This window comes from Acomys russatus, chromosome X (genome assembly GCF_903995435.1).
Source record: "Acomys russatus chromosome X, mAcoRus1.1, whole genome shotgun sequence".
NCBI classification, from domain to species: Eukaryota; Metazoa; Chordata; class Mammalia; order Rodentia; family Muridae; genus Acomys; species Acomys russatus.
In genome coordinates, this window is record NC_067169.1 from 1,524,649 (window position 1) to 1,536,763 (window position 12,115).

Sequence of the window (12,115 nt, forward strand, 5' to 3'; positions counted from 1 at the left end):
CCCACTCCTTCTGAAGAGCAAGCATATCCTAAGCACTAAAAAAATGACGTTTGCAAACTCATAATAAAAATGAAACATTTTCCCTACTTGCCTTACTTTGGAATTTGTAGGGAAAAAATAGTGTAAGCTTATGACTAAATCAAGGCTGCCTTGTTACTATTGTTGTTTGCTTGTTGGTTTATTTTTGTTTGTTTGTTTGTTTGTTTGTTTTGACTCAAGGGCTTACTAAGTAGCCCTGGCTGGCCTAGAACTCACTATGTAGACCAGGCTGGCCTCAAACTTAAGAGACTCACCAGCCTCTGCTTCTTGAGTGCTGGAATTAAAGGTGTGCACCTCTACGACCAGACAAGGCTGTTTTTTATTTTTATGGTTTAATATATGATTTGCTTCCTTTTGGTAAGATATCTAGAGGAAGCATACTGCAGCAGGTGGTAGCGGCATAGAGGGGAATGCCATCAGACATCCAGATAATGCTATCAGATTGGAGGCTGGGATTAGAGAGACTGCTTCCTGTAGTCCAGAGTTCTCTCTGCCCCCTCCTAGCTCCTGCAGCTATGGATAAGTCCCTTCATATTGATGTACTTTGTTGCCTTTTCTGAGCATCTTTTCTAAATCAAAAAAAAAAAAAACCTATGTCATAGGATGGTACAATTTCATGAAATCATAAAGTACTGAACATGAAGGGCTTAGGCCCTTTCTTGCCTGGCAAACAGGAAGTGCTCAACACACTCTGACTCCTGTACTCAGATTATACTTGCAATGCTAAGCAGCCAGTAAGCCTTGAGTAGAATGCAGCCATTATAATTCCTTAAAGTAACCAGCAATCAGAGCCTTTAAATGGTTCATCTACCATGTTCGAATAGTTGTCTGATGAATAAACTCAACAACTTCCCAAGTGGCATTTTAATCAGAAACACCTTTGTCAATCATCTTTGCAGAACAATGTCTAACACGTGCTCTCCAAGGCTATGGCACAGGCACTATATATATATATATATATATATATATATATATATATATATATATATTTTTTTTTTTTCCCCCCGTGCAAGGAGGTATATTCATGACACCATGGCACTCTGTTTAATGTGTCTTCATTATGCTCATATTCTTTGGTGTTTACCAACTAGCTAGACTCCTCTATACCAGTCACTCAACAAATATCTACTGTGTGAGAACAGCAGCCCCTCGTGTACCCAAACACTTCACCACGAGATGTGAACAAAAAAGAGGCATTTGCAAGGCTGGTGACTGAGCCCAGTGGTACAGTGTTTGCATGGCATGTGTGAAACTGAATTCCATCCTCAGTACTGAAAATAAAAAAAAGAAGGGTCTCTACCCATAATGAAACGCACCTGCCAAATCCCCCGCTACTTTTCAACAGGGATCTTGAAAATAATAACTGCTATAAACCACAAAAGGAACGGCCTTTGGGTGGGAAGTGTAGAGAAAAGCAAAATTTTGTCAAAGGAAATCCAAAAATGACTCTGAGTATAAAACAGCAATGTGGAAATGTCTGCTTAATGACACTTGTTGAAGTAGATTCCTGTTCCTTTCCTAAATCAAGGACAGAAGCAAAACTCTGAGCTTTGTCTCAAAGTGTCACAAGTATATAGAATACTGGCTTTTTGTCTCATTTAGGGACTCCACTGGCCAATCTTTACACAAATACACACACACAAAAAAGGCTCTGAATATGCCAAAGACAGATCTTAAACACCCAGCAAGGGAGAAGTGAGGAGACGGGAAACTGGGCTGAGAACTGTTACACTTAGCAGGCATAGAAAGCAAACTGTAAGTAAATACACTTCAGCTTTCAACAGTGGCATACAAAGCTACTTCCATGGACAGAGCCAGGCCGAGAAAACAGCACACTTCCTCACAGACGGTATCAGATGCACTTCAAGATCAACAACCATATTCTTTTAACCCCTACCGCAGCTTCCTGCTTTCTGAATGTGAATTACAAAATGTCTCCGGCGTCAGTCCCGCTTCCCTTTACCATGCTTTTACCTGGTGGGGGTCCAGGTCAAGAGATGCCAGAAATGATCAAACCACAATGTTGTATGCGTCTCAAGAGTAAGGTTTTTAAAGGGTGATATTGGTAATGAAATCCAAACAGAGAGCCCACATCTGCCTGTAATAGCGTCTGCCCTCTGATTTATCTGGCAGTTTGAGATCTTAGAAAGGACATAGATTTCTTTATTAAATGACTATGATGATTCACTCTATTTTTTCCTAATATTGTACGCCATACTACGGTCTTTCGTGGTCAGTTCATGAATACAATACCCAAACCTGGAAATTAGGCCAAAACAAAAATTTAAAAAGCCCATGGTTATGATCATGGGACCTTTTAGTGTTATGTTAATGCATTTTCTTAAGGGAGATCCCAGGAGGGCCATCTGCCTCTCTGGAAATATAAATTAGACTGATACTTTATTAGGACGTTTTACGACCCTACAAAAGCCAGAGAATAACTCATATAACACACAGTATGGCATACTTTTTTTTCTCTCTCTCTTCTGGTAAAGAAGATAGCTGAAAAGGTTAGGGTTTTATTGTCCTCTAAGACAGAAGCCAGTTTTGAATCTCACTTTACAATCTTATTTGAATATTCCACTGACTTTTTAATCAGTTCCTCATATCCTCAGTAAATCAAGTTTTGTTATTCCACTGGTTTCCTCATTAAATGACTCCAACAAAGCTTAGATACATGCTCTTTCTGTGCATGTTTTTAATAATATAAGGATTAGGCTTTGATAGTTCCTGGCCTTCAATCAAATCAGCTCCAAGAGACTGAGCTCTGTGTTTCAGGTCTCCTTGACAGTCAGAGTCACCAGGATTCAGGGTGATTCATTCACTGGGCTTAAGTAGCAGACAGGAGGCTCAAAGTACATGCATGCACAACACCCACCACCACTCCTTCCAGATGCCCCAGCTTTCTTTATACAGAACAAAAAAACCTACTGGTTGAAATCAAGGGTGGCATTTCCCCTCCTACAACTATATTATATACATAAAAAATGAGTGCTTGTGTTTATAGAAGACACATAAAAATTCACAAAGACCCCCAAATGAAACAACCCAAATAGCTATCAACAAAAAACAGATTGACAAGTTATATTTATTACTGTGTAATACTTTATGGCAAGAATTAAGTACTGATACATGCAAAATTTTGTGACACAAAAGAAGACATGCAAACTAGCACGTGTTCTTACAGCCTTCCTTACATGACAATTCAAATATGGGAACACTCCACAATAGATGGACTACCTGGAAAGAGAGGAATGTCTAGGAAAAAGTAAGAGAACTTTGTGGAGTGGGAAATGTCAAAAATAGTATTACTCTAGATGGTGGTTGTAGAAGTACATCCTATATATAAAGAGAAAAATCATACTTGTGTCATGCATTTTAGTCCATGTAAATTTTATCTTTAAAATGAATTGATTTTTTTTTGAAGAGAGACAAGATAAACATTCAATATATACATATCAGTATATGGTGATTGATAGAGACTCACAACTGATCAACATTCAGAGGATGAGAAAATAGAGTGCTCAGCCCTGAATGGGGTGTCTATTATCACAGTCTGTAGTGGTTTGAATAAAAATGGCCCCCCATGGGCTCATAGGGAGTGGCACTATTAGGAGGTCTGGCCTTGTTGAAGTAGATGTTGCCTTGTTAGAGGAATCCTAGAGGCTGGGCTTTGAGGTCTTAAAAGCTCAAGCTTGGCCACTGTGTCACTGTCACTTCCTGCTGCTTACCGATCCAGATATAGAACTCTCAACTACCTCTCTCCTGCACCCTGTCAGCCTGCATGCCATGATGCTGATGGACTAATTGTAAGCCACGCCCCATTACATGTTTTCCTTGATAAGAATTACCATGACCAGGGTGCCTCTTCACAGCAATAGAAACCCTGGCTAAGATGTATTCCCTGTCTCCACAGCTTAGGGATCATCATGGAAGAGGGGGCAGAAAGACTCTACAAATTAGCAGTAATAAGACACCTATAGCAAAACAGTATTTGCCAGACATGGCTCATAGTAGCCATGACTGCATGTAGAAGATCAAGGGAGCCTGAATACTAGCATGGATGGGGCAATTGTTCATGATGTCCCACCCCTATTTAAGCAGCTATTTGCATGTAAGTAGGTCTTCTTCAGGGATTCAACGCCTGAGATCCATGTAGGCAGTAGTAAGTAGACTCCATGACTTTAAAAAGAGAGAACATATGAAGTTGGGATGGGAAAGTAATAGGGAAGATAAGGGAGGAATTGGCAAGGAGAGAATGGGGGGGGTGTATTTGATCCAAACATCATATGCTGTATGAAATCTTCAAACAATGAAAAAAGAGATTATTAAGAGAAAAATGAGGAAAGATGGATAGGAGAAAAAAAAAGAGGATTTGAAAAGATTCTTCTAACATATTTAATGTAAGTGAATAAAGGCATATAAATAAAAGTGGGACAAACAGATAAACAAAACCACTGAGAGCTAGCAAAGGACAGTCCTGTTCTTAATAATGAGTTGGGTGAGTATAGACCACACCAAGAGTATGGTAGAATATATATAAATTAAAAATAAAATTTTAAATAAGAGTATGGTAGAGGTTCTTGCTTGAGAGACTGAGACAAAGAAGAGTTGAAGGTCATCAGTGAATGCCATCATTTCAGGAAAGTGTCCTCAAATGGGACACTGGTGGGGGGGGGGGTGGGTGGGTGTTGACAATGAACTGAAGAAAAACTTGAGGCAGCTCTCTAATCGTGATAACATCAACAGAGGCACACAATAAATGATGGAACTCCACAAAATGACTTAATTCAATCCAAGACAAATTAATTCTTAAGCTAAATGAACTATTCAAAACTGGCAGATGCATGCCAATATGATTGTTATTGCTGAAAAACACATTTTTCTTTTTAAAATTTGCTGCAGGAGTTATGATTGTTGTTAAACTCCCTTACATCCACCTACTGAGTTTTCGATAATCAGCCTAAGGGTGAAGACTTGCAAATAGACTCAGCCATCTGAAAGAACTGAAGTTTTTCTAGATTGTGACAGCCACAAGCAGCGTGGCCCCTAGACATTTCAACTTCATCCACCACAGGTGGACTAAGTACCTCCCAAGAATGGGACATCCTTTCACTAAACAAGGGCTCAAGTCTAAGGTTAGGAGACAACTGATTGGGAGAGAAAAAGGGAAGAGGTCATTCTTTTTTTTTAATATTTTATTAATTTATTCATATTACATCTCAATTGTTATCCCATCCCTTGTATCCTCCCATTCCTCCCTCCCTCCTGCTTTCCCCTTACCCCTCTCCCCTATGTCTGTGACTAAGGGGGGACCTCCTCCCCCTGTATATGCTCATAGGGTATCAAGTCTCTTCTTGGTAGCCTGCTATCCTTCCTCTGAGTGCCACCAGGGCCTCCCATCCAAAGGACATGGTCATTCTTTATGTGGTAACAGGACAAAGGCACACTGACCAGATGGCTGCCACAGTGCTCATTGAATGAGGAGTTTATGCCATTTAACCCCCAGAGCAGCCAATGAGGTAGTAAGAGTGAACAGTATGCTCAGAGTGAATAACATGCTCAGATCAACCTGGGGACAGATTAATAAGGAGATTGTTTTCAATCAAATAAAGAGAACCCCTAAGATAGTAGCAAGGAGCTCAAGACAAAGCCCCCCAGAAAGCATGGAGGAAAGAGGACTGAATGGAAGCAGCCATTCTCTGGGAAGGAACACAGGCAGCCCAGGGCCACCCCACAGGTAGATGCCTAAGGAATAGCCCCCAGATCTCTGTGTTCTGCCTCCCTACTGCCTCACCTTAAAGCACCCCTGGAGCAAAAGCCCAGTACATGCAGGGGGTGCAGCTCAGGGCTCCCGAGTGTAAGCCATGGTAGCACAGGCAAGACAATGAAGGACCTCCTGGCAAGAAGGCCCATATCACCCCTACCTCGCAAGGAGAGCACCTTCTCTTCTATAGGCTAGCAGCACTGCCAAAGAGAGGACAGTCACTGAGCAGACCCTGGGTACTTTCTGCCCTGGTTCCTATCTGCCTTCCACAACTGCTCATATGAGGCTCACATGAGGAGTGAGCCACCAAACCAATTCTATAGGTTTAGTCAATGCTTTCCAATTCAGTTCTGTGAGTCTGTGGTTTGAAGTGAGAAGGTACTCAGCCAACAAGACACACTACAAACTCTCAGAACTGAACTTGCCCTCTAAACTGAAACCCTTCCTGCGCTCCTCCTCTTTTCCCACACCCCATGTCTTTCTCACACTCCTCCGCCCTTTCTAAGGACTATCCCCTTTCCCAGGGTCATCTCCTCTCTGCCACATGCTCTTCTCTTGCTCCTTCCTTCTTTACCCCAACCACTGTGCTCTCCTTTGGGAAACCTCTCCTTTCACATTCAAGTTTGGCGTAACTTCAACAATGGTCCTTTTCCAAAGTGGAGAAGTTTTGGTTTGGAAAGGCACAAGAATTCCCTCTCATTTAGCTATCAACAGAGTCAATCAGTGGTAGTCCAAAAGTTGTGCTTTGCTACCTTAAGAATGGGAGGAAGCCCCTCTATTCCAGCATGGTTTGCACATTCCTACCACAGAAAGCAATGTAAGGCCTATCAGCGTATTCCAGCTGACCTCCACCCCACTCCCCAGCTTTCTGTACACCAAAAGCAAAGAAAAGGAGAGGTCAGCATGGTCATCTGAGGGCAAGATCCTGCAGAAGAACTCAATTCGATTTCTATTCAGTTTAGATTGGCACAGGGTGGAGGTAGGAGGCCCAAGCACTGGAAACTTGTAGCTCTTTAGGTGGTTTCACCAACACCCCCACCCAGCCCTTGAGGCTCTTTTGAGGATGACACATGAATCTCTGGGTCCAAGAATCCCCCCAAAACCCTGCTCTATACAGCCAAGACACATTTCCTAAACATGGTCTGGTGCCACACAGAACTCTGCTGCAAGCCTGGGGATTCACCATGAATGGAAGGCAATCATCTCTTCTCTAGCATGGGACCAGAAGCTTATGGTACTGGATTTTTTAGACCTGGTTAGTATTTCCCATGAAAAATGGCCTCCAGACAACCTCTTCTTAACCCCCCAATTCACACTATTGTCTGTAACAGTTGAGACGCATCGTTTATTAACAGGAATGAGAAATATCTTGTAATTTAGCCCTGAGTGAGTTTGACAAAGGGCACCAGGTTTCAAAATCTTCCTGACAAAACAGCTTTTATTCAGTGCTTCACAGGCATAAGGGAGAAAGGGAAAACAATACTGCCCCTGTGACAAAGGCAAATCTCTTAGTAGAAAGTAGAAAAGAGCATCATTTACATTCAGTATTTGATTTGAAGGCTACCGATGCACATGGCAAAAACTGAGTTTCAAATTCCAGTTTGCATGGAATGTAAAACGAGAAAAAAAATCCCCTCAAACTGTCACAGTGCATAAGCAAATACATACACCAAACAATTTCTTAAGCTTTATATTTTTCTCAGCATTTTCTAAAAGGCGATTAAACCACTGAGGGAAAGATCATTTGGGGTTATAAAAAGTCATTCAAAAACAAATATCCCACATACACAGGGCACAATTATACATGCTCTCCTTGACATTCCCCACAAGTTCAAGCCATCAGCAAAGCGCCTAAGAGGCCCTTGCACTTTACCCTCATGCCCCCACAGCCTTTTGGTCAGCAAAGCCCACACAGGAAACAGGAAAAAGGGTTTGGCTTTGTACTCACTCTTACAAAGTTGTCAGGGAACAAACCTCTCCTGCCGTTGATCTGTCCCTCCCACCAGCCTCCATCCTCCTTCCTGATGTTGGTGATGATCTCACCCACGCTGATTGTCAGCTCATCGTCATGCTGGGCCTGGTAATCAAACTCCACTATGGCCTCCACTGCAAGGAATAGAAAACAAAAGAGAAGTTTTAGGGTCAGCTGTTGTAGAAGTCTGAGCTTCGACAGCCCTGCAAGACCACAGGCAACCTGATTTTGGTTAACCTGAAGCCTATGTAGCTCTGAAACCACAAAGTGCTGGTCGTGGTCAGACATAGGCAGGGTAGCCTACAATTCGGTGTCAGGGTCAGCAGAGACTTCAGAAGGGAAACCACACAGTGACAGTGGCCTGACAACACTTACCAAACACACAGGGTATGTGGCATCATTTCTTCAAGTGTACAGACCAGAGACCACAAATAAGAGATATTAATTAAGTCTTTGGGCCGCTCCTCACCCAGCCAGTGCAAACCCTGCTGTCTTAATGTTCTTGGACCTCAAGCTGCGCAAAATATGGACTGTAATTCCCATGCTACACAGATGATAGCTATTTCTCATGACTACATTATGTAAGTAAAAACACATGAAGCAGAGGGCTCCACTAGTTGAACCAATGTCTCAGATTGCCCACATCAGAAGCACTGCTGCCTCAACAGATGAGCTCACAGACAGTTGGACCATATTAAACTATCTTCTCAGTAGCAAAGAAGCTATCCCTTAAGTTGGTGTAGGCAGAGGCAACAGATGAGGAAACTCTTTTGTTGACAAAGTACCAATGTAACATGGCACAAGCTAAACAGAGAGCGGTTAACTTATCCATAGAGCAGTCACAAGACTCCTTCAGACTCTGAGGTCTTCTTTGTGCTTCTCAATATAAACCACCATCAAAACGTGTCCCTTTTTCTATTTGCAACTTCATATAAATGTAGGAATAAAAAGATAGGGAAAATTAGATGTAAGCTTAATTTTTTAACAAATATATTTTATTATGAACGAGTGTACGTCCCTTATGACCAACTAACCAAAACAATAGGAGAAGAGGGTTGAGGAACACAATTAACAAGCTCGTAAAGATAACAGTTCCGAGTAACGATTCTCCTGGCATAATCAGCAGGATTTCTTCTGCTGGAACCTGGAGTAACCAGAACTCGGAACCTCAGCTGGAGCCTGGAGCCTGAAGCCTTCCTTTGAGTGGTTCTCTCTAGGAGCATCTCGAAGTGGAGCGATGAGCAGCCAAACTATCCCAAGTCTCCAAAGGCCCCACCCCCAGTTTTGGGCTCATTTATGCATCTCCTTCCAGAGTCTGTTCACAGGATCTTTTCATCTGGCAACAATCAAGCTCCTGCATGAGGTGGTTTATCTTCTAGTGGCTTAACATCATCTGTTCTCTCACAAAACCACTCCCCATGCCACACTTGGGATCATAACAAAAACAGGTTTATCTCTCCTTCAATTAGATGAAACTCCAAGTTTCTCTTAAACAACTTAAGAGTTATGATGAGATAAAGAGAAAGTTAAGTGAATTAATTATACATTACAAATATAAACGTGAACAAACTACATCTTTTGCAGGGGCCGTGTGTGTAACATTTTACTAACATGCAAAAGCCACACACATTAATGGGGTACAGTGTGATACTACAACTCATGCACAGAGCCTGCACTTATCAAACCAGGGTAATTAGCACTTCCCTTCCCTTGTCATTTCTTTTTGGAGACTCTGGGTTCCTATTTTGGGGATCTAAGAAAGCATGATAGAAAATGTTAGTGACCTTGGATTTGGAAGAGATTTCTTAAATAGAAAACTAAAAGGCACAAATGATTCAAAACAAATGCAATAGACTAAGGCACTTGTCTGAGGGGAAAGGTCAGTAGATGAGTGGGTCTCCATCATACAAGCTTTGCATTTCTATCAGAGGTTAAAGTCCCACCACACTTCTGATTCAGAATATCCTGTCCTCCAGACTAATTACTCATGAGGGCAGCTGAACAAGGAAGTAAACTAATCCAGCGACTCAGAATAGAACAGCCTTTTCCTAGATTGCTGTTTTATTACATGATGAGTTAGTGCATTCTCCCATCATAAAGCTGCTCATGATGAAGTTGACTTGCTATTGTCATCACTTGTCCATAAAAAAAGATTACAGAAACATACACAAGGAAGCCCTTCCTGATTTCTCATGTGTTCATGTATGCATGTAGAAACACTCCAATTTCTCTGTTCCATGCTCTGGTCTCCAGTAGTTCAAATGAGCCATCACTCGGTGGACAAAGTGCTTCCTGTGCAAGTTCAAAGATTTGACTTTGAGTCCCCAGAATCCACATAAAGCCAAACAAATAGTCAGAAAGCAGAAACAGGAGAATCCCCTAGAAACTCATGGGCCAGCTAGCCTGACTGCACAGTAGCAAACAACAAAAAGTGGCACTGTCTCAAAAGAAAGTGGAAACTGAGGACCCAAGGGTGTCCTATGACCTCTACATATGCACTATGACACTTACACACCTGAACTCACAAATACAAATATGCACTTCTTCCTCTCTCTCCCTCCCTCCCTCCCTCTCTCTCTCTCTCTCTCTCTCACACACACACATACACACACACACACACACACACACACACACACACACACACACACACACACACACACACACACCAGTTACTTGGGAGAATGAGACAGGAGGGTTACAAAACCGTGTACCTGCCTGGGCAACAAAGCAAGTTCAAGGCTAGTCTGCTCAGCTTAGTGAGACCTTGTATCACAAATAAAAATCAAAACCAGCTTTCAACTAGATGTAGTCTCACATTCCTATAGTAGCAGCTATTGAGGGGGCTGGGGCAAGAGACTCAACAGTTCATCTAGCCTGGGCAACATTTGTAGACCTTCATATCAATTTATTTGTAAAAGTTTACTCTAAATAGAGACTGATCTATTGAAACTGAGGTTATAGTATAATTCATGTGCCAGACCCTAAATTATCTCATTTTCCAATTAAATAGTCTGATGCCCATCTTCCCTGGGAAGCTAAAGCTCTGCAAGAAAATTAAGCTCATTTTCTGAGACAAAGTTTTCCCTATGTGAGACACACCCACTCAGGGATCCTCTGAGATGATGCTTGGAGAAAAAAGTTATAATGCCTGTTCATATTAATTTTTAAAAGAGAAAATGCCAACTTCCCTGCTATTCCACTTACATAATGATCTGCTCTCTGCCAGCTAGTCAGGGGCCTCCAAGGGGCAGAAGGTAACCTATGAGACAATAGAAGCAAGGAGTGCTGGGCAAAAAAAAAAAGCACAAGCCAGCAAGTTCTGCTAGAGCAAGCACCAGCTCTGGTAGCAGGGAGTGCACCCACAGCTCTGTGGTGCCTACACCCCTTTATGGTTCTCACCCCTTTAACTAAAATCACCCTCACTAAATGGGACAAACAGCTTGAAAGATCTGCAGGGTGTAAAAGCTGCAGACTATTCAACTCAAGAAAATGTGCAGCTGCCACATCAGCTCTTGGCGAGACAAACAGCAGCTTAGGCCAACCACATCTTATAGGAAAATGGCCAAACGACTCTCCATGAGCATCAGGGAAATTGTAATATGGGGCTTACATCCACCCTCTATGACAGAGCTATGAATGCTGGGCTATCCAGGGATTAACAGCAGTTCAAAACTAAGTCCTTGGCCTTTGGAGAAAATAGCTTTGTTTTTCTTCCAATTGTCTCTGGCCATATGAAACTCATCTGTTTGTTTTCCAAAAGCTCACTGTCCTTCATAAAAGGTTCGAGCTCATCATACAGTAATAAACAGTCATCTGCCCTGTAAGTTTGGTCAATGAACCACCTATATGATGACATGAAAAGATTGTATCATCCATGATCTCACAGCTCTGTGTGTGTGTGTGTCTGTTTCTGTGTGTGTGTGTTCACACACTCGAGTGTTCTCATAATGGAGACATCATGTAAAAATGTATCCATGACAAAGTTTTTAAATACTCAAACAATATTCCTGTTTAGAAAAGCAACCAGGGAGCTGGAAATACGAATCTGTGGTTAAGAACACTCACTGCTTTTCCAGAGGAACCAGGTTCAATTCCCTGCACCCACATGATGGCTCACAACCATCTATAACTCTAATTTCAGGGCATCTGACACATTCTTCTGGCACTAGGCATACATGAGGTACATATACTTACACCTATGTAAACATACATACACATAAAATAAAAATTTTAAGTGAAAGAAAGAAAAAATACAAGGTCTGGAAATACAACTCAATGGCAGAACCCTTACCTAGCATGCATGAGATCCTAAATTCAATTCTCAACACCGTAAAAAA

General features: G+C 41.9%; 1 protein-coding gene across 6 annotated transcripts in view; it reads right to left on the reverse strand.

Annotated features, from left to right (window-relative positions):
* The window catches only part of Sh3kbp1 (SH3 domain containing kinase binding protein 1), a 351,985-nt gene that overhangs the window by 293,022 nt on the left and 46,848 nt on the right, over positions 1–12,115 (reverse strand). For all 6 annotated transcript variants that reach the window (XM_051141512.1, XM_051141508.1, XM_051141514.1 and 3 more), the window contains exon 2: positions 7,755–7,912. In XM_051141512.1, the coding sequence (XP_050997469.1) occupies positions 7,755–7,912 (158 nt within the window). The remainder of the gene's footprint in view (positions 1–7,754; positions 7,913–12,115) is intronic.